Consider the following 23,499-nt stretch of genomic DNA (forward strand, 5'->3'; position numbering starts at 1 on the left):
ACGAGGACAAGATGGCGGCCGCCATGGAGAGGAGCTTCGTGGAGATCTGCGGCTTTGAGCGCGAGGCGGGAAGGAGGATCCGGGAGGTGACGGCGAGGCCCGGTGAGTGAGGACCGGGGGCCCGGGGAGTGAGTCCCGGGGAGTGAGGACCGGGGGCCCGGGGAGTGAGTCCCGGGGAGTGAATACCGAGCCCCGGGGAGCTCGATATTACCCATCGTGCATTGCGAGTCTCCAGCAAAATGACGTAAGAGCAGCCTCGCAGCAGCAGCGTGAGCCGGGAGCCGGAGCTGTGACATATAAATGTAAGTATTTCATTACAATGTTGTGAATTTGCTGGGCATGAATAAGTTAGAACACGGTAAAGGTTAAAGATATGTAAAGTTTCGGCCACTGAACGTATATTTGACCCAGTGAAGTTGAAAGTTAGCGCCGGTGCTAATATTTAGCCTGTGTTAGCTACAGTGCATCGATATCTTCGGCGTTTTCTAACGTAAATACTTAATGATTAACAGTTCATCTGATAATATGTCGGGTGTAGTGACACCCAGGGGCTTATATCTGAGTGTGATATATACGTGTTGTGTCTTTCAAGGGACAGACGAGGACGTGGAGCGGCTGGTGCGGCTCCGGTGCTGCAGTAGCCTCTTCAGTGGGAAGAGATTGGCCTCGGCCGCCGGCTGGGAGTGAGCTTATTATACTATTTCTATTGTGCACGTTTGTGTTCTGTTACAGAATATTGCGTGGTTGTATGTGATTGTGGAACTATAACTATTTTAACGCCAATTCGTGTGCTATTGCATAAAACTGTGTGGTTGTGTGATTGTATAGAGATTGCAGGCAAGAGGTCAAGGGGGAAGAGGAGAGACTGTTAACTGCTTGAAAAAATTGTGGGCAAAATTAATTGAGTTTGTTTTGTGTGTTATTTAAGTTCACAGTTGAAAGTTCCCAAATCAACAATGTCATAATAAAGAAATCAAATAAAAACAAGGATGATTATTAAAGAAAAAATGATATATTAGTTATGTTTCAGGATAGACAATTAAATGAACTATTTACACAAACTATTTACATTATATTAAACTGTTGCTGTACATATTAACATTTATTTTAGAACAAACATGAACAAAATGACACCAGTAGAGTCAGTAATCGTGGTCCAGCAGTGCCTGATGCCTGACCCCCGCTGCCATGGCTGCCTGCAGTGACTCCCCGCTCTGCTGGCCCTGGTCGTCCTGCTCCTGGTGGACAGCCTCTGTCTCCGGCTCCTGGTGGACAGCCTCTGTCTCCGGCTCCGGCTCCAGCAGGTCCCCGTGGTGAAGGCAGAGGTTGTGCAGGACAGCGCAGCAGGCGATGACCTTCACAGCAAAGGTGGGTTGAACCTCCAACGCCTTAATATGGCCGCCACCTGGCCTTCATGACTCCGAACGCTCTCTCCACCACAGACCGGCCCCGTTGAACCGGGCCTCAACAGGATTCCTCACAAGCTGCCTGCACGGCGTCAGGGCGGTGATGGGCCGTGACAGGCGGAGGCACCCCCCATCACCGAGGAGGACGAAGCCGGCGGGAGGATGCAGCTGCTCGGTGTAGATGGGGCTGTTCCTCAACACACGGGAGTCGTGGACCGAGCCAGGGTAACCAGCAAAGACGTCTAGAAATCTTCCTCGGTGATCACACACCGCCTGAAACTGCACCGAGTGGAACATCTTGTGGTTAAAATAAAACTGTGCGTGTTCTGCAGGGGGCTTTATCCTGACGGGGCAGCCGTCTATATCCCCCACGACCCTCCGAAAAGAGGCAGATCAGCCAACTGCTGGAAACCAGCAGAGATCTCTTCCAGCTCTTCTGCGGGAGGAAAGGAGATCAGGCGCCTCCGTATCCTCAGGATCTGGTCTGCCACCCAGTGCACAACATCGCAGACCGGGGGACGTCAGAGGCCCACGCTACCACCCGGTAGGAGGTTCCACTGGCCAGCCAGAAGAAGAACACCAGGGTGTCCAGGTGCTCCCCCAGCACTGGAGATGGTGGTGCGGTGTAGCCGGAAGTCTGGCCGGAGTTCTGAGTGGACATCGAAGTACCCGGCCAACAGGGGAACCTTCCTGTTGACCACACAATACAGTGCCGGTGGTGTCTGGGGGGGAAAAAACAGGTCGGTTAGTTTGTTTGTGTGACTAATCTAGAACCACTTTGCACAGCTTTAAGCTCCTGAAAATGCAACTTCTCATGGTAGCATTTCTGGGAGTTTAAAGCTGTGGAAAGTGGTTCTGTATTCTTGTTTTGTAGGTTTATCTTTTGCACTTCAATATTATTGTATGTCTTTTTGTTGTTGCCTTAATGAAAACTAAAACACAAGGTTGGTGACTTCTCATGTTATTAAGGGTAAATGCTTTATTCACAGGTTGTAATCTGGATTTTCAGAGGATTTATTCCTTCCCATATGTATTCCTGTTATCATAATTATGCAATACAGTTAACACAGTGAGTCAGAAAGGATGTTGCCAATGAAAAACTTGTTTTCCTTAAGTATATGGTCATTTCATTTAGTTTGCCAATTATTGTAGCATTCAGCTCATATCAAATGGACTTACAAAAAGTGTTAACATGTTGAATAGCTGGTTTTTGGGTAGTTCCTGTAAATAGCTGAAATGGTATATGGACAAGATCAAGTCCTGCAGTGATTCCCATTGAAAAATGAGATTAATTTGCCAATGCTTAAAAGCAATCAATTAAAAATTAGGACTATAATACCTTTAGCTAACTTTCCCCAGCAGATGGCGTGAAAATTGCAATAAAAGGGAATTAACGAGCGTTATGTTCTTACGTGGTGAGAGCGATGAGAGCCACTGTCACTCGCCGTCGTCTCCTCAAGGCTTCTCAGTCGTTTCCTCTCCTTTATTTGTGCCATTTTGGCCAGTAAAAGTTGAATTAAAGTGCACAAAAACAGAAAACTTGACAGTGGGGGTCATTTCGCTGGTGGACGAGACTCCCGCAGCAGGTGAGTGGCGCAAACATCAAAGAACATAACGTATTAATATAATTTAATATATTTTATTTATTCTTCAATGATTAGAAACATGATGAGGAAAGTAAAATGCAGAGTAAGAGCACATTTAAAAAAAAATATTAAGTCTTAACGAGCCGGTGCGTGTAGTTACCATGGTGCTGGCCGAGGGTCACGTGATCAGCGCTGAGGGAGAAAGTAGGGAGCTGAGTGTCCGAATCGCCAACAGATTCAGGGCTCTATGTAGTGCACTACGTAGTCAACACTATGTAGTGCACTACGTAGTGATTGAGGGGTTAGGGCATAGGGTGCACATTCGGACACAGCCCAGGTGTGATGCTGAGTTCTGGTCTCCGACTGAAGCTCTGGAGTCTGAGTCTCTGCAGCAGCAGGAGGCAGAATCCACGGCAGCGCCGGTTGTTGATTCAAACAGCAGCAGAACAGGAAGCTGCTCCGAGGTGGCGTCTGTTAAAAAACTTTGTACTATATCATATGTCAAACCGAAAGATTTATGGCCCCCAATAAACCACTCCCTTCGCCATTTGTCCACCATTTGTCCACCGTTTGTCCACCGCGCATTTGTCCACCCCCCCCCCCCCCCCCCCCCCAAACTTCCTCCCTTCTGAGGTCTTTTGAAGTTTTTACGATGTGTTAGGTGTTGACACATTTGAAGGGATGAGTAGGAGCCAGACAGATGGTTAGAGGGGGTGAATTTATATTGTACTTAAAGATGGCAGAGAAACGTGTCATGAAGAGGTTATATTACAAGCCGAGTCATCCTGGTAGTTTCGGTGGGGTAGAGCGGCTTCATAAAGCGGTTAAAGATGAGATGGGAAAGAAAGTTAGGGTGGAAGATGTGAAAGACTTTTTATCATCTCAAGACACCTATACTCTGCATAAACCAGCTAGGATACATTTTCCAAGGAACAGAGTTTTTGTTACAAGACCTCTCAAACAGTTTCAGGCAGACCTTTGTGATATGCGGGCGTTAGCCGACGAAAATGATGGGTATAGTTATTTACTCACAGTCATAGACGTTTTTTCCAAATTAGCGTACGTGCGAGCTTTGAGAAAGAAGACTGCAGCCGAGGTGGTGTCTGCCTTTGAATCCGTCTTTCGTGAGAGCCAGACGCCTGAAAAACTACAGACTGATGCAGGAAGAGAATTTTTCAACAAAAGTTTTGAGATTCTGATGAGGAAACACAACATCATACATTTTGCCACAGACAGTGATCTAAAAGCCTGCGTGGTTGAAAGATTTAACAGAACGTTAAAGACCAGAATGTGGAGATATTTCACTGCTAAGAACACGCGTGGATACGTGGAAGTCCTACCAGACTTAGTAAAAAGCTATAATAACACTCACCACAGCAGTGTAAAAATGTGCCCGGCTGATGTGACTAAGGGCCTTCGAGTGTTTCACAATCTGTACAGTACGCCTACACCACCAGACAAGAGAAAACAAAATAAAGGCAGGATTTAAGGAGGGCGATGTTGTCAGAATGTCCAAGTTGCGAGGGGCCTTCGATAAAAACATAAGAACAGAGTTTCACGGACGAAGTATTTACGGTGTCAGAATGCATTCCGCGTACTCCACCGGTATACAAACTCAAAGATGACGACGGCGAAGCGATCGAAGGTTCATTCTGTGAGCCGGAGCTGCAGAAAGTGAAAAAAAGACTCATTAACATTTTTCAATCATACAGTTTTCAAACAGTCTGTTAGATATTACATTTACTATAAACAGATACGTCTGGATGTCTGTAGCACTTTAGGTGGTTGTATGACCTTTCTAAAGCTCTCCAGAGGTGAACCTAAAAATTATGATCCAAACAAGAAACTCAGGTTTCATCTTAACACAGAAAGCAGATAATCAAAAGTGTTTCTATTTGTGACCTGAAGATAACCAAATCTGCTCCTAACTTGAAGTTTTAAGTTACTGCTCTCAAAACTTTGAAACATGTAGCGTCCTTTGTGATAAGCATCGTGTAATTTTCTCAACAGAAGGGAAGGTTTTTAAAAAGTGTATAAAATACAAAAAGTATAAATGAATCATAAAATCATTCAAAGACAGTCTCATTCTAAAATATTCAAAATAAAGCCACACAAACTTAATCAGGAAGCGTAGACACAGCCTTCAATAAAATCAGAATATCTGGTTAACAATTTTTATAAACTCAAATTCAGTTTTCTGTATAAGAGACAATAATGATGTTGTCGATGTACGCCAAACAAAACCGAGTCAGCAGGTCATGTCAGCTCTGAAAGCTGCTGTCTCACAGCTGCAGCGTAGACGGTTGGACTGTCCAAAAAAACAAACAAACAACGTTCATCTTGTAAAGCGATATTGTTGTTCACAGAAGGTGAAACTAAACAAATCCAATGTATTCCTGTGTACAGCAGAATACAAATACACAAGTGTGTACCATTTCACTCTGGCTGGTATTGATACTAAGATAGCATTAACATCTGGTACAACCAGAGTTAAAGGAATGACGCTGACATTTATTTTTCCTCACATCCTGTGCAAATCTGTACTTCTTTGTTCCTGGTTTCAAAAATGGGGTTTATCGGTGTGGTGTTTGGAGACAGACATGACACTCCTCATTTCAGCAATGATTGAACCGCTGGCCTGATCCCCAGTTCTTTTTCCATTGATAAGAGATACTGTTTAACACAAACAGGATATTTCACATAGTTAATTGTTGCTTGATAAGGTTCCACAGCCAGCAATCCTACATGACTTGCAATTACAGATTTTCTTCCCCTTTCTAACAAATCCACAGAAACATTACAAAAGAACAAAATATGACAACCCCTTGTAAGAGCAGCATTTATATTAGAACGAAGAAAGAACGAAATAAAGTGCTGAGATTAAGGAACAAATATAAACATCAGCTCTACATTAGCTTTTCCTTTTGTTCCTGTAGCAATTTCTTTTCTGAACAGTCTGAACCAGCTGCACAAGAAAACAGAATTTCAACTCAATATACATTTTCTCACTCTTTTTGTACTCTGACAGACAGTAATGCGCGCAGCTTTACACACTCCGTACTGCAGTTTGCGCCGCTGTTTTAGGTGGTGTAAAGATTAGTTGTGCGTCAACTCTTGCCTGTATGTTGTTTATAGCACTCCCTACATATAACGTGACTCTGTTGCTCGTCTGATACTTTAAAACTGAACCATCTCTGAATTACTGAGCCACTGCTTTTGTGTTTTACTGAATGGGATTTTTATTGGGGTGTTGTTTGGGACACATGGCACAATGACTCCTCGTTTCAGCAGTGATTGAACCACTGGTCTGATCACCATTTGTTTTTCCTTTGATAAGAGATACTGTTTAACAAACAGGATATTTTGCATAGTTAATTGTTGCTTGATAAGGTTCCATATCCAGCAGTCCTACATGATAGACAAACAATATTTGTGGACTTTCTACTAATTCATCCTTCTTCACTACTCTGTCTTAGAATGGTTTATCTACTGGTCTGCTTGACTGGATGCTAATGTTCTGATTCCCTCTATTGTGAACAGTCAGGTCACAACATCAACATTTAGCAAAGCAGAGGCTGCTTTCTGCCAACAGGGAAATACTGTCCTACCGTCTGATGTATGTTTGGGATGTTTTACTGTTACTCACTCTGGAGCACAAATTCTATATAATCTTAATTTTGATAGCATATCTTTTTCCTAATAATGAAAACATTTCTAAATCACAAACACATGTTGAAATTTCCAGCCATCTCTCTCGACCGGTAACAGTTTTGACAGCGGTTCTCTTGGTGGGACACCAGAAATGCTGACAGTCTGAACAGTGTCATTACTTCATGGACAGTATATCTCCTGTTGACGAGTACCAGAGAAAAATGCACCTACATTGATGAGAAACTTTTTGGTTTAATCTTTGGTATTTCTACCGCTGTATCTGAAACTTGTGCCTGAATAACCATCATCATTATTATTATTATTATTTGATCACTGTCAGCGTACCAGTTCTGTCGGCCTCTTCATTGTGTAGAAGTTTTTCTCCACAGAAAGGAAACTGCTCTCTGTTGTGGTGTAATGTTTGTCTTTGGTACTTGTTGAGTTTTGGCCTTGATTCAACACTTGTGGCACTCCGGAGGGTCTAGCTACTTTAGCTTCGACTCTTTTTTTTTCCTTTGCTCACAGTCTCTGGTAATGGCATGCATCATTAAGGTTTCTTCCCCCTTGCCAGTGTTTGATCATGAGTATTATTATAATAACCTCGGCCCCTAAATCGTCGTTGATTTGGTCTCATCCTGTCTCGGCCTCATCCTCTGAAGCCTGGTTGTGTTGATACAAACGGTCTATACTCTCCCAGAGTTGTGTATTGTACAGCATGAATCTTAGCTTTTTTTATTTTTTGTTTTGATTTGCAAACAATCCAGTTGCATCTAATTCTCTAGTCCTTTTTAGTAATCCCACAGGACTCATTGAAACACGTCTGGGGCTGCTAATTCTTTAAAGTATCAGCATCCTGTGTTCCCAGTCCATTAATGATCAGTGACACAAAGAAAGGTTCAGCTTTATGCGACACTTTTAATTTGACCTTTTCTTTCCAACATTTAAGAAATCTTTCTGCATATTCAGACACCTGTTCATCAGTCCGTTCTTACAGTGAAGTTCTCGTGTTATCACATCTGCTAAAGTAAGAAGCTTTTCCATAACTTTGTCATGTATCGTTCACCATAAAGTCCACTCATTTGAGAACAGGAATTCCAGAGTAGTTTTTCAGCATGATCTATTTGCACAGGGGGGTTACTGACTCCATCGTAAGAATAAAGATTGCTTCACTAAGGAGCAGGAAATGGCTGTAGTATAGGCCTGCAAGACTGACCCCACAAAACAGCAACACGGGTCGATACTCAGATGCTTTAAAGAACATTCTGTGAGAAGACACGGAACGAGGGAATCTAATCTAACTTATCTCTTTCATCCGTTTGTCAACTTCTCTGATTGACCTGACCAGACTAAATACACATCGGGAAAAAACTCTGTGGAAAACCACAAAAGCAAACAAATGGCTTCAGCACCTCTGCATGGTGAGGCTGTAAGGCCTTATTTGTACTCACTTCCAGAATCAGCACCTGTAGCGAGCTTCAAACACTCACAGCCAGACCGAGCGTCTCTACAGGCCTGATGTGCTTCTCACCTCCAGAGAATCATCGTCAGCATCCAAGTTCCTTCAACTTCCTTAAATCAGACACAAAATACGCGTCTCTGCTTTCTTCACCTGGACAGGACGCCTGACTGTCAAATGACTTCCTCAGATCAGAACACACACACACACACACACACACACACACACACACACACACACCCTCCCCCATGCTGACTCAGTGGAGGTGGGGGAAAGGAGGAAAAAATAAAAACGCTGAATTCCTGTGGGCCCTCCTCTCGCCCTCCCTATAGAAGGGTCTCTATTTATACGCGTCATTAAATACATCAAGCCCATGTTGGATCAGTCCAATTAACAAATACAGATTTTGGAAGAAAAAAAAAATGGCTCAGGAAAGAATTCACATACCGATCATCCGGGACACACCGATCATGGTGTACGAAGAGACGCCGATCATCCCGAATGCGCCCAAGAAGCATGTGATGCACCTGCTTCGGACCCAGCTCCGTCCATTGGAATCGTTGAAGGAAGAATGGCCGCTGAAACCGTACGGGCGGCGTGGTGCATGGGGCTACGTGTTCAAATATACGACGGGGGAGCTTTGCCTCTATCAGCGAGGTGAGGGTGAAAAGCAGGGAGCTGTACCTTCCATAGCGATGCTGAACTCCAACGACTGGGGTGTACTGTATCACATGATTGTTCGACATTTTCGGGCAAACCCTGATGAAGGTGGCGCGAGGCCCGTCGATCCAGCGCTGACACCAGGTCGACCTCTGAAGCGTGAGTCCGTGGAGGGTGATGCACAAACAGGGTCTCCTTCTTGGGAAAAAAAAAAGTGCTTTACAGCATTGCGTGGCAGTCCAGAGCGGGTGTTTCAGGCACTATGTGCTTTTGCGCCTGCATTTGTTGCTACGAAGGGAAAAAAGGCTCGGAGGAGTTTTCTTTGGAGACCTTTAATACCAGCTGCGGCGTATTCCATACACTGCTAAATGTCCCGCTGGTCGCATGGAAGGAAAGGTTTGGAGGACCGGACGATAAAATCGGCTCACTTTTTCGCAGCTGCTGCTACTGGAAAGATCTCGCGGTTAAAAAAAACCTGTTTCCTTCGGCCTCCATTCAATCCTCCAGCTTTTAGTTCACCACGTCCACGATCCTACCAGTTTTTCTGCTTAACCCCGCCCCACGGACCTTCCTGCCACCTGTACACATTATAAAGACTGCGATCGATCATTCCACATCAAGAAGATATGGAGAACGTCAGGAGTATCCGTAGAACCAGCTCTCGCGTCCTCATCGATCCGCTGTGGAGCAGAACTCCGTTGGTGGAGTACCCCATCAACATGTTCGCGGATGAATCGTCGAATTTGATCTCACCCGCTTCCCCGGACCCTGACTCTCAGCCGGGTCCCTCTCGATCGCTGTACACCATTCCCGAGACCTGTGACCCGGATCCAGGGTCCCTGGGAGATGATGAGGATCGAAGCAGGGAGGTGAGCGATGACGGCGGAGACCTTCAAGTGGATGAATCCCAAATCCCCGACTCTGAGGATTTTGTGGAGCCAGAATCACACTGTAGGAACAAATCTGTAGAATTTATGGTGAAATACTGGCAGCTGTGGTTGCCAGAAATTCACCGTAAAAATTACGGTGACAATGTAGAGGACTTTACAGTATGCTGTTTTAGCAACTGTAAATTTTGCAGAACAGAACTGTTATTTGTTTACAGTATTTTGCTGTAAAAATAACAGGTATAACATAAATCTGTTTACGGTATTTCCTCATTCATTTTACAATTCTTTGAAAGAATTATAGTAAAATGGTGTGCTTTTTACATATTGTACCCGTAAAAATTAGAGTTATGTACTGTTTCTTGATTTACGGAAGTTCAGTGTATTTACTACGGTGATATACAATTTTGGAATTGACGGTGCTTTGCTGTTGCTATTTGACAGTTTTTTACTGTATTTTTTACGGACTTTTTTTACAGTGCAGCATCTTCGCCTCCTGACACTCCAGAGGTTGAGGAATCCGAGGATGAGCTGGACGGCTGGATGCCCTCGGCCATCATCAAAACCGTCAAAACAGCGGTCGTCCATCTGCTGGACATTGTGACTCACAAGTACCGGGAAGAGCTTTGCTACGGGTGTCAGATCAGACATCCGAATGAGAAACAGCATCCTTGTTTACAGCCGGTGGACGAATATTTCGATCAAACCCACTTTCGCCGTCTGATGGAAAAACTGTGTACCGACCGTTTCATTCCTGCTATTCAATGTTTGTTATTCATACGCAACATTAAAATCGACGATATGCGAGTCAAAACTGTGGCAGAGACTTTGCTGAGAGAGATGAGATCCAAAGAAAAGTTTGTGGAAACTTTTGCAGATGTGTACGACAATCTGATCGGGCTGGATGTTGTGAAAATTGGTGAGCTTGGAATTGTGAAAGAATGCTGGAATGAGAACTGAGGCAGGCCTGGAGCTGTCCTGATGTGTTCTGTATTGTTTTTTTTTTCCATCTAATCCATATTTTTAGTTTTGCATGTCATCATTTCTTTGTAGCTGGGCATACTATTCTTAATTTTAAAGAAACTTTAAGTTGTGTGTTCTTGTACCTTTTCAGTTTCATGTCCGACCATTCCTTCTTCCCTCCTGCCAGGTAGAAATTTTGCTTTGTGCGTGTTTTTTTTGTTTTGTTTTTTTTAAATAAAACAACAACAAAAAAAAGAATCTGGTTTTCTTTCAGTGTTTCTGAAATAACATGACTGACAAACGGTGGTTGAAAAAAGCATTCGACCCCCCTTCATCCACCTGCCCTCATCTGACGAACCATTTACGACCCAACCGTAAGTGTGTGTGTGTGTGTGTGTGTGTGTGTGTGTGTGTGTGTGTGTGTGTGTTCTGATCTGAGGAAGTCATTTGACAGTCAGGCGTCCTGTCCAGGTGAAGAAAGCAGAGACGCGTATTTTGTGTCTGATTTAAGGAAGTTGAAGGAACTTGGACGCTGACGATGATTCTCTGGAGGTGAGAAGCACATCAGGCCTGTAGAGACGCTCGGTCTGGCTGTGAGTGTTTGAAGCTCGCTACAGGTGCTGATTCTGGAAGTGAGTACAAATAAGGCCTTACAGCCTCACCATGCAGAGGTGCTGAAGCCATTTGTTTGCTTTTGTGGTTTTCCACAGAGTTTTTTCCCGATGTGTATTTAGTATGGTCAGGTCAATCAGAGAAGTTGACAAACGGATGAAAGAAATAAGTTAGATTAGATTCCCTCGTTCCGTGTCTTCTCACAGAATGTTCTTTAAAGCATCTGAGTATCGACCCGTTTTGCTGTTTTTTGGGGGCCAGTTGTATTCCGGGGCATTCTTGCAGGCCTGTACTACAACCAATTCCTGCTCCTTAGTGAAGCAATCTTTATTCTTACGATGGAGTCAGTAACCCCCCTGTGCAAATAGATCATGCTGAAAAACTACTCTGGAATTCCTGTTCTCTAATGAGTGGACTTTATGGTGAACGATACATGACAAAGTTATGGAAAAGCTTCTTACTTTAGCAGATGTGATAACACGAGAACTTCACTGTAAGAACGGACTGATGAACAGGTGTCTGAATATGCAGAAAGATTTCTTCAATGTTGGAAGGAAAAGGTCAAATTAAAAGTGTCGCATAAAGCTGAACCTTTCTTTGTGTCACTGATCATTAATGGAGTGGGAACACAGGATGCTGATACTTTAAAGAATTAGCAGCCCCAGACGTGTTTTCAATGAGTCCTGTGGGATTACTAAAAAGGACTAGAGAATTAGATGCAACTGGATTGTTTGCAAATCAAAACAAAAAATAAAAAAGCTAAGATTCATGCTGTACAATACACAACTCTGGGAGAGTATAGACCGTTTGTATCAACACAACCAGGCTTCAGAGGATGAGGCCGAGACAGGATGAGACCAAATCAACGACGATTTAGGGGCCGAGGTTATTATAATAATACTCATGATCAAACACTGGCAAGGGGGAAGAAACCTTAATGATGCATGCCATTACCAGAGACTGTGAGCAAAGGAAAAAAAAAGAGTCGAAGCTAAAGTAGCTAGACCCTCCGGAGTGCCACAAGTGTTGAATCAAGGCCAAAACTCAACAAGTACCAAAGACAAACATTACACCACAACAGAGAGCAGTTTCCTTTCTGTGGAGAAAAACTTCTACACAATGAAGAGGCCGACAGAACTGGTACGCTGACAGTGATCAAATAATAACAATAATAATAATAATAATGATGATGGTTATTCAGGCACAAGTTTCAGATACAGCGGTAGAAATACCAAAGATTAAACCAAAAAGTTTCTCATCAATGTAGGTGCATTTTTCTCTGGTACTCGTCAACAGGAGATATACTGTCCATGAAGTAATGACACTGTTCAGACTGTCAGCATTTCTGGTGTCCCACCAAGAGAACCGCTGTCAAAACTGTTACCGGTCGAGAGAGATGGCTGGAAATTTCAACATGTGTTTGTGATTTAGAAATGTTTTCATTATTAGGAAAAGATATGCTATCAAAATTAAGATTATATAGAATTTGTGCTCCAGAGTGAGTAACAGTAAAACATCCCAAACATACATCAGACGGTAGGACAGTATTTCCCTGTTTGGCAGAAAGCAGCCTCTGCTTTGCTAAATGTTGATGTTGTGACTTGACTGTTCACAATAGAGGGAATCAGAACATTAGCATCCAGTCAAGCAGACCAGTAGATAAACCATTCTAAGACAGAGTAGTGAAGAAGGATGAATTAGTAGAAAGTCCACAAATATTGTTTGTCTATCATGTAGGACTGCTGGATATGGAACCTTATCAAGCAACAATTAACTATGCAAAATATCCTGTTTGTTAAACAGTATCTCTTATCAAGGAAAAACAATGGTGATCAGACCAGTGGTTCAATCACTGCTGAAACGAGGAGTCATTGTGCCATGTGTCCCAAACAACACCCCAATAAAAATCCCATTCAGTAAAACACAAAAGCAGTGGCTCAGTAATTCAGAGATGGTTCAGTTTTAAAGTATCAGACGAGCAACAGAGTCACGTTATATGTAGGGAGTGCTTTAAACAAGATACAGGCAAGAGTTGACGCACAACTAATCTTTACACCACCTAAAACAGCGGCGCAAACTGCAGTACGGAGTGTGTAAAGCTGCGCGCATTACTGTCTGTCAGAGTACAAAAAGAGTGAGAAAATGTATATTGAGTTGAAATTCTGTTTTCTTGTGCAGCTGGTTCAGACTGTTCAGAAAAGAAATTGCTACAGGAACAAAAGGAAAAGCTAATGTAGAGCTGATGTTTATATTGGTTCCTTAATCTCAGCACTTTATTTCGTTCTTTCTTCGTTCTAATATAAATGCTGCTCTTACAAGGGGTTGTCATATGTTGTTCTTTTGTAATGTTTCTGTGGATTTGTTAGAAAGGGGAAGAAAATCTGTAATTGCAAATCATGTAGGATTGCTGGCTGTGGAACCTTATCAAGCAACAATTAACTATGTGAAATATCCTGTTTGTGTTAAACAGTATCTCTTATCAATGGAAAAAGAACTGGGGATCAGGCCAGCGGTTCAATCATTGCTGAAACGAGGAGTGTCATGTCTGTCTCCAAACACCACACCGATAAACCCCATTTTTGAAACCAGGAACAAAGAAGTACAGATTTGCACAGGATGTGAGGAAAAATAAATGTCAGCGTCATTCCTTTAACTCTGGTTGTACCAGATGTTAATGCTATCTTAGTATCAATACCAGCCAGAGTGAAATGGTACACACTTGTGTATTTGTATTCTGCTGTACACAGGAATACATTGGATTTGTTTAGTTTCACCTTCTGTGAACAACAATATCGCTTTACAAGATGAACGTTGTTTGTTTGTTTTTTTGGACAGTCCAACCGTCTACGCTGCAGCTGTGAGACAGCAGCTTTCAGAGCTGACATGACCTGCTGACTCGGTTTTGTTTGGCGTACATCGACAACATCATTGTTGTCTCTTATACAGAAAATTGAATTTGAGTTTATAAAAATTGTTAACCAGATATTCTGATTTTATTGAAGGCTGTGTCTACGCTTCCTGATTAAGTTTGTGTGGCTTTATTTTGAATATTTTAGAATGAGACTGTCTTTGAATGATTTTATGATTCATTTATACTTTTTGTATTTTATACACTTTTTAAAAACCTTCCCTTCTGTTGAGAAAATTACACGATGCTTATCACAAAGGACGCTACATGTTTCAAAGTTTTGAGAGCAGTAACTTAAAACTTCAAGTTAGGAGCAGATTTGGTTATCTTCAGGTCACAAATAGAAACACTTTTGATTATCTGCTTTCTGTGTTAAGATGAAACCTGAGTTTCTTGTTTGGATCATAATTTTTAGGTTCACCTCTGGAGAGCTTTAGAAAGGTCATACAACCACCTAAAGTGCTACAGACATCCAGACGTATCTGTTTATAGTAAATGTAATATCTAACAGACTGTTTGAAAACTGTATGATTGAAAAATGTTAATGAGTCTTTTTTTCACTTTCTGCAGCTCCGGCTCACAGAATGAACCTTCGATCACTTCGCCGTCGTCATCTTTGAGTTTGTATACCGGTGGAGTACGCGGAATGCATTCTGACACCGTAAATACTTCGTCCGTGAAACTCTGTTCTTATGTTTTTATCGAAGGCCCCTCGCAACTTGGACATTCTGACAACATCGCCCTCCTTAAATCCTGCCTTTATTTTGTTTTCTCTTGTCTGGTGGTGTAGGCGTACTGTACAGATTGTGAAACACTTGAAGGCCCTTAGTCACATCAGCCGGGCGCGTTTTTACACTGCTGTGGTGAGTGTTGTTATAGCTTTTTACTAAGTCTGGTAGGACTTCCACGTATCCACGCGTGTTCTTAGCAGTGAAATATCTCCACATTCTGGTCTTTAACGTTCTGTTAAATCTTTCAACCACGCAGGCTTTTAGATCACTGGCTGTGGCAAAATGTATGATGTTGTGTTTCCTCATCAGAATCTCAAAACTTTTGTTGAAAAATTCTCTTCCCGCATCAGTCTGTAGTTTTTCAGGCGTCTGGCTCTCACGAAAGACGGATTCAAAGGCAGACACCACCTCGGCTGCAGTCTTCTTTCTCAAAGCTCGCACGTACGCTAATTTGGAAAAAACGTCTATGACTGTGAGTAAATAACTATACCCATCATTTTCGTCGGCTAACGCCCGCATATCACAAAGGTCTGCCTGAAACTGTTTGAGAGGTCTTGTAACAAAAACTCTGTTCCTTGGAAAATGTATCCTAGCTGGTTTATGCAGAGTATAGGAGTCTTGAGATGATAAAAAGTCTTTCACATCTTCCACCCTAACTTTCTTTCCCATCTCATCTTTAACCGCTTTATGAAGCCGCTCTACCCCACCGAAACTACCAGGATGACTCGGCTTGTAATATAACCTCTTCATGACACGTTTCTCTGCCATCTTTAAGTACAATATAAATTCACCCCCCTCTATCCGTCTGTCTGGCTCCTACTCATCCCTTCAAATGTGTCAACACCTAACACATCGTAAAAACTTCAAAAGACCTCAGAAGGGAGGAAGTTTTGGGGGGGGGGTGGGGGGGTGGACAAATGCGCGGTGGACAAACGGTGGACAAATGGTGGACAAATGGCGAAGGGAGTGGTTTATTGGGGGCCATAAATCTTTCGGTTTGACATATGATATAGTACAAAGTTTTTTTCTGTTGTCTGCGTAGATCTATGGCGGTGAAAGTGCTGTAGCGTCACCGTGTCTGTCTGTTGTTATTCTGGTCCACTCCATCTGGTTTTCAGAATGAATGAATGAATGAATGATGACTTTATTAGTTCCACAAGGGGAAATTTCATGTTTGCCCCAGCAGCCCCTTACAGGCGCCTGACATGTGGGCGAAAAAAACGGGGGGGGGGGGGGGGGTCAAAAAAGGTACACCATTACAGACGGAGCTTCCTCGAGGAAACAAAGTTAGTATGAGGGATAGGCCTGCACAACATATCGTTTGAACATCGCCATCGCAATGTGCACATGTGCAATAGTCACATTGCAGGATGTGCAATATTTTTTTTATTATTATTATTATTAACTTTTGTTTTGCTTCGTAAAAGCAGCAAGCTGCTCCATGCTCTGCACAGCTGCACTCTCTTCCTCCCTCCTGCTCGGCACTCACCGCCCCCCTCCCTCCTCCACAGCAGAGAGGAGGGGGGAGGGGAGGGGCCGCTCTCAGGTCCACTCTGAACACAGGCCACATGCAGGAGGAAGCGACGAAGTATTTAGTCCTCAGAAGAAGGTCAACATCCAAAATTTGGATGTATTTCGACTGTAAAAAAAAGATGGTACAGAATAGGGCTGAACGATATATCGTTGTCATATCGATATCGGGATATGAACATTCAGGACATCAGTTTCTCAAATTCGACGCCCTGCATGTCAGCTCGCCGTGCACAGGTCAGGCCAGCCAACCACAAACCTCCTTTACTGGTTGACAGCTGATGGCAGCCAATGAGAAACATCAGAGGGAGGCAGGAGGGAGACGGAGACCACACTCACATGTGCTACAGGCGGAGAGGAAGCAAAACAACAACATGAGAGCTGAAGAGAGGGCGGCTGCAGAATCTGCACAAACGAATTTGGTGGTAGTGTCAGTGAGTTCTCATTTTTTTTAATAAAAAAAACTGCATTTTTTTACATCCTTTTGTATTATCAGGGCGCGAAATTCCCTATAAAATGGCGGCGGGGACCAATTGAGATCGGGTCTCCGCCGGTTTAGGTCCATATAAGCAGGTCCTTACCGCCTGTTGGCTTTTTTTATCATGAAATTGCGTTGCGTCTCTTTTAATGAATCAATCAAAACCAACACGCCTTGTGACTCTGGGATTCCATGTTTGCATTCTTCTTCTCTGTGCTTCACGCTGCACTCTGCATCTAACAACCACAACGCGCCCTCTGCTGGACTGAAGGAGGTACTGCTGCATTCAGGCGCTGCTGTGAACTCCAAACAACAAATCCTTCAGAACACAATGACAGCAGTGGGTGTAAACAGTAGTACCTGTAAATATGCAAATCTGCCGAAACAGTTATTGATTTACTGCGATACTACAGTTCTCCACTCCTGAATGAGGAAGTCACAGCTGCAGAACAACATCAATGAACATCAGTGAGAGAGGTCCTCCAGGGTCTGATACATACAGAGACAAAACCTGGTCAGATTAAGACCTGAATAGAATCAGAATCTACACTAACATTCACAGCCATCAGCAGGATCTCAGCTAAATATTTAGTTTAAACTGGGAGCAACTACATGATATGAAATGTGATTTGTGCTGGTATGGATTCTAGGGTTAATGTGCCGCCACCACCAAAGGAACCTGTCAAAGCTGGGATGCTTCAATCAGCAATTAGCAACATGCATACCTGCAGCAAAATAAATAAAAATCATTTTATAAATTTGCAACTTAGGGTGGGCCATATAGCATAAGAAGATCTACCATCCCAGACACAGAGCAGCAGATAGATAGAAACAGAACTGAACAAGCACAACAAAATACAACAGTTAATTCTAAAATTATTGTTGGATCCTGTTTTTGATCAGCATTTTACAAAATTGAAAATTAAGGACCTGTTAAAACTTGTGAGGACCTGTTAAAATGTTCTGAGGACCTGCTGAAAAAATTTAGAGGACCTGTTAAAATTTTGACGAATTTCATGCCCTGTATGTTTTTATTTTTCTGAAAAATGCTGAACTTTCACTGAATCCATTGTAATATATCATATCGATATCGAGATATCTGACATGGATATCCAGATATGAAATTTTTCCCATATCGTTCAGCCCTATTCTGTACTCAGTAAAAGTACAAGTACTTGTTAAAAAAACGACTTTGGTAAAAGTAAAAGTACTCATTGAAATAATTACTCAAGTAAAAAGTAAAAAGTACAGGCTATGAAATGTACTTTTAGAGTAAAAGTACAAAGTATTTCTTTTTTTACCAGTCGTGTCTGTAAAATCAACTGTAACCTTGAGGTTACAATTTGTGAGGTTAAGTTCTTAACCTCACATCATACAGTGGCTCATTTGAAGGCGATTAACCTGTTAGGACTTGATCTGTGTCACTTTTAAACACTTGTACCGTTACACTTTCATAAGTAACGGATCTACAAGCTCATGGCTCAGCAAGTGCAGCACTGTGAGCTGTAGATCTGCCATTTTTTGAGAAAACAAATTGCAAATTGTTGAATATATCTTCAAACAGGTTTGTGCTGATACAGAAACCTATGTTTTTTTTAATAAGACTGTCAGAATTTAAAGGACATTTATGTGATCAGACATCTGATCAGGTCCTCTGACCTTAATGTTAAACTACAAACTCAGGTCTTAGTTAAAATTGGCCTTTGGCCAAAAATTAGTTTCTAAACTGATGTCAGGTATCATGGAAAGTAGACCCGCCTCCTCAAATCAAGTTTATATTTTTAATCAGGCAGCAGCACAAAGTACATGTGGACAGTAAATAAGTGTTTCAGCCATATCTGCAGAATGAAGTGAACTTAAGAGCAAATAAACAAAAAGAAAAGTGAATGAAAATGAAAGTTAATATTCCGCGGGCATTAATATCAAAGTGTTCCTTTATTGTTGAATTTCTTCTGTGATCGATGACTTTGTTGCAACTTCTGCAGAACAGCTTTCCTTCATCCTCATGTAGCTGTTTAAGTTCTGCTCTTTCAGCGGCGGTAATATTCGCAAGCTTACTGGTCGTCGCGGGGTGCGGGGGGGGGGGGGGGGGGGGGGGGGGGGGGCAGTGGCCTGTTCTAGGGTGACCATATGTCCGCTTTTCCCCGGACATGTCCTCTTTTTACGTCCTGTCCGGGGCGTCCGGGCGGGTTTTTTAAATTCAAGGAAATGTCCGGGTTTTACTGTTTCTCAGCACGTGAACGTAAATTGACCAGCGCTTTGCACACAGTACTGTGAGACTTTGTTGCGCGACGTGATTACCGAGAGGCGTCTTGTGAGCCGATCTGCGCCGCGCGCTCACACACACACACACACACACACACACACACACACACACACACACACACACACACACACACACACACACACACACACACACACACACACACACACACACACAGACGGAGCGGAGCAGACGGGGCTGTTCAGACAGCAGAGCGCTTCTTCAGCATTAAAAGTAACGAGCCTGTTTTGAAAATGTACGGGGTAAAAAGTACAGATACTTGTGTTAAAATGTAGTGAATACAAGTAAAAAGTACTCAAAAAAATAAATACTCAGTAAAGTACAGATACCAAAAAAATGTACTTTGTTACAGTACTTCGTTACTTCCCATCTCTGGTGACCAGTCTGTGTCCCTCAGTGACCTGATGGGAGCCCTGAGCCAGGGGTTGAACCACACCAACCAGACCCTGGTCCAGGTGCAGGACCAGGACTCTGCTGCAGAAACCAAACTGGACTCCCTGAAGTCCGACGGCCAGAAGCTGGAGCGAACGGTTCAGGAGCTGCTGGACCAGCTGGAGCTGGTCAAGAACTCCGACGTCAGAGGTGTGTGTGTGTGTGTGTGTGTGTGTGTGTGTGTGTGTGTGTGTGTGTGTGTGTGTGTGTGTGTGTGTGTTGTCTCACTGTTTGTCCTCGGCCGTTGCCAGGGGCGACCGACAGCATCAGGAAGTACTCCCTGCGGTCAGCGGCGGCGGCGGCGCGAGCCAACGCCTCGGCGGCGGAGACGTCGGCGTCGCTACGGAAACTGACGGAGGACAGACTGAACCGGACCCAGGAGGACTTCCTGAGGAGACACTCTGAGCGCGCTCAGGAACTGGACGACCTGGCGGGACGGCTTCAGACCCTGGACCTGTCAGGGGTCAGCCACCAGGTGAGCTTCAGGACCTGGACCTCTCAGGGGTCAGGGGTCAGCCACCAGGTGAGCTGACCTGGCATTAGTCTCTGACGTCCTGTCCCTCATGCCTGCAGACCTGCGGCAGCGCGGTCCAGGGTCAGGACCCGTGCGCCTCGTCCCCCTGTGGGGGTCTGGGCTGCGTGGACTCTGAGGGTCTGGCCCGGTGCGGAGGGGACGGGTGCGACGGCGCCGTGACCAAAGCCAGCGAGGCCTGGAGGAGGTCCCGGGAGTCCCAGCAGCAGATCCTCAGCGCCATGGAGGAGGTGGACCAGCTGTCCAGGATGGTGAGTCTGGGTCCGGTTCTGGGTCCAGGTCTGGCTTCGGTCTGGGTTTGGTCTGGGTCCAGGTCTGGGTCCAGGTCTGGGGCCAGGTCTGGATTCGGTCTGGGGCCAGGTCTGGGTGCAGGTCTGGGTCCAGGTCTGGGTCCGGGTCTGGGTCCGGGTCTGGGTCTGGGGCCGGGTCTGGGTCCAGGTCTGGGGCCGGGTCTGGGGCCAGGTCTAGGGCCGGGTCTGGGGCCAGGTCTAGAGCCAGGTCTGGGTCCAGGTCTGAGTCTGGGTCTGGGTCCAGGTCTGGGGCCGGGTCTGGGTCCAGGTCTGGGGACAGGTCTGGGGACAGGTCTGGGGCCGGGTCTGGGTGCAGGTCTGGGGCCGGGTCTGGGTCCGGGTCCGGGTCTGGGGCCAGGTCTGGGTCCAGGTCTGGGGCCAGGTCTAGAGCCAGGTCTGGGTCCAGGTCTGAGTCTGGGTCTGGGTCCGGGTCTGGGTCCGGGTCTGGGTCTGGGTCCAGGTCTGGGTCCAGGTCTGGGTCCAGGTCTAGGGCCAGGTCTGGGTCCAGGTCTGAGTCTGGGTCTGGGTCCGGGTCTGGGTCTGGGTCCAGGTCTGGGTCCGGGTCTGGGTCCGGGTCCTGAAGGGTCCTCTGCTGGGTCCAGGTCTCGGAGGCGAAGCTGCAGGCGGACCAGGCCAAGCTGAGCGCCCAGGACGTCCTCCTGAAGACCAACAGAACCCGGACCCGGGTGGAGCAGAGCAACCAGGAGCTGCGGAACCTGATCCGCCAGATCCGGGACTTCCTCACACGTACGTCCCCCAAGACCGGGACCCCCCAAGTTCAGCCAGGTCACCGGGTTGACTGGATCTGGACCGGTGGACGGGTGCCTGATGTCCCGTCTGTCCTCCAGAGGACGCTGCGGACCTGGACAGCATCGAGCTGGTGTCCAGCGAGGTCCTGGCCCTGCAGATCCCCACGTCGGCGGCTCAGCTGCAGAACCTGACCCGGGAGATCCGGATCAAGGTGGGACAGCTGGGACACGTGGAGACCGTCCTGGACCAGAGCGCCCGGGACATCCAGAGAGCCGAGGACCTGCTGGACCAGGCCCGGCGGGCCAGGTGAGCTCACCTCTGATTGGCCGACTCTCCGTCCTCACCTGAGAAAGCAGTCATCAGCAGTGTGTGTGTGTGTGTGTGTGTGTGTGTGTGTGTGTGTGTGTGTGTGTGTGTGTGTGTGTGTGTGTGTGTGTGTGTGTGTGCGCAGTGAGGAGGCAGCAGCAGTCAGGGCCTCGGCTCAGCAGGTCCAGGAGGTTCTGGCTGCGGTGCAGAGAGCTCAGACGGCAGCAGGGGGCGCCGTCCGGCAGGCGGAGGCCGACATCCTGAACACCAAGGGCCTGCTGTCCTCCGTCAGTCCCGCCTCCCGCCGCCGCCACCGCCAATTAACACCACCACCGCCGCTGGACGCCACCGCCGCTGCTTGACACCGCCGCCGCCGCTTGACACGGCCACTTGACACCGCCGCCGCCGCTTGACACGGCCACTTGACACCGCCGCCGCCGCTTGACACGGCCACTTGACACCGCTGCCACCACCACTTCACTCCACTGCCACCGCTGCTTGACGCCGCTACCGCTTTATGCTGCGCTTGACGCCGCCGCTTGATGCCACCGCCGCCGCCGCCAGGTGGGCCCCGGACTGACGCCTCTCCCACCGCGTTGCGTTCAGGTGCAGTCGGAGACGGCGGACGCGGAGGAGAAGCTGAACAGCGCCACCCAGAGGCTGCAGAGGCTGGAGCGGGACGTGACGCTTCTGAAGGGCGGGGCTCTGAACGCCACGCGGAGCGCCCAGCTGACCAATCGGGAGGCGGCGGCCGTCGGCAAGGCGGCGGAAGACCTGAAGAAGGTGAGTCCCGCCGGGGAACCGGCCGTCGCCGCGGGAACGCCCGACCGGTTCCCCGTGGTCACCGCGTCTCCGTGCTCTCAGGGCCTGGACTCCGACCTGAGGGACAAGTACGCCGCCGTGGAGCGCCTGATTGGCCAGACGGCCGGGGGCGTGGCCGACGCCAAGAAGAGGGCGGAGTCACTGCAACAGGAAGCCAAGAAGCTGCTGCTGCAGGCCGGAGAGCAGCTGCAGCAGCTGAGAGGTGAGAAGACGTCCTGCCGCCGGCCCGCTCCGGTTCTCCAGGGTTCAGCGGTCCTTCAGGTTCTCCAGAGGTTCTTCAACCTTCTCTAAAGGTTCTCTTAATGTTCTTTAGATGTTCTTTTTCCTGCCGTTCTTTTGTTGTTCTCTGCACGTTCTCTGGACGTTGTGGTGAAGTTCTGCCCTACGTTCTCCGGACGTTCTCTCCGGGCGCCGCCGTGGCGTTCTGTCCTCACAGTGCCGGTTCTCCCTGCAGATGTGGAGAAGTCGTACGAGGAGAACCAGCAGACTCTGGAGCAGAAGGCGGAGCAGCTGCAGCAGCTGGAGGCGGCGGTGAAGCAGCTGCTGCAGGACATCAGCCGCAAGGTGACGGTGTACTCCACCTGCCTCTTCTGACCCCGCCCCCACCGAGGCCCCGCCCCTACCCGCCTGGTCTGACCCCGCCCAAGGCTCCGCCCCCACCTGTCAAACATTTGGTTCGTAGTGTTCACTTTCAGCCACTCCTGTTTGAATAAAGTTTGGACGAGTGTCCGTCTCCTGCTTTACTCTACTTCCTGTTGACCTTTGACCTGGTCTCCAGGAAACACTCCAGTTCAAACCAGCCTCTCACTGAAACCAGGAAACTGAAGGTGTTCTTCTCTGGTTCTAACCGGGAGTTACCGGGGTAACTAGCCGGGAGTTAGCAGGGTAACTAGCTGGGAGTTAGCAGGGTAACGAGCTGGGAGTTACCCTGGTAACTAGCTGGGAGTTACCCTGGTAACGAGCTGGGAGTTACCCTGGTAACTAGCTGGGAGTTAGCAGGGTAACTAGCTGGGAGTTACCAGGGTAACTAGCCGGGAGTTAGCAGGGTAACTAGCTGGGAGTTACCAGGGTAACTAGCCGGGAGTTACCCTGGTAACTAGCTGGGAGTTACCAGGGTAACTAGCCGGGAGTTACCCTGGTAACTAGCTGGGAGTTAGCAGGGTAACTAGCTGGGAGTTAGCAGGGTAACTAGCTGGGAGTTACCAGGGTAACTAG

General features: G+C 46.4%; 1 protein-coding gene across 1 annotated transcript; it reads left to right on the top strand.

Moving 5' to 3' along the window:
• The first annotated feature begins 1,350 nt into the window (after positions 1-1,350).
• On the top strand, positions 1,351-23,003 carry LOC115392391 (laminin subunit beta-1-like). The gene is made up of 12 exons (XM_030096981.1): positions 1,351-1,368; positions 1,524-1,631; positions 1,793-1,950; positions 19,550-19,734; positions 19,836-20,059; positions 20,158-20,367; positions 21,009-21,153; positions 21,255-21,462; positions 21,608-21,749; positions 22,069-22,245; positions 22,327-22,486; positions 22,739-23,003. The coding sequence occupies exons 1-12, from the start codon at positions 1,351-1,353 to the stop codon at positions 22,876-22,878; spliced, it is 1,875 nt and encodes a 624-aa protein (XP_029952841.1). The 3' UTR covers positions 22,879-23,003.
• Positions 23,004-23,499: the final 496 nt, after the last annotated feature.

This window comes from Salarias fasciatus, chromosome 7 (genome assembly GCF_902148845.1).
Source record: "Salarias fasciatus chromosome 7, fSalaFa1.1, whole genome shotgun sequence".
Lineage (NCBI taxonomy): Eukaryota > Metazoa > Chordata > Actinopteri > Blenniiformes > Blenniidae > Salarias > Salarias fasciatus.

Bases quoted from the DNA above. Each gene is read 5' to 3' on its own strand.
- LOC115392391 (XM_030096981.1), top strand. The intron at 20,060-20,157 runs GTGAGCTTCAGG...TCATGCCTGCAG, and splicing joins TGTCAGGGGTCAGCCACCAG to ACCTGCGGCAGCGCGGTCCA. The intron at 21,463-21,607 runs GTGAGCTCACCT...GTGTGTGCGCAG, and splicing joins GACCAGGCCCGGCGGGCCAG to TGAGGAGGCAGCAGCAGTCA.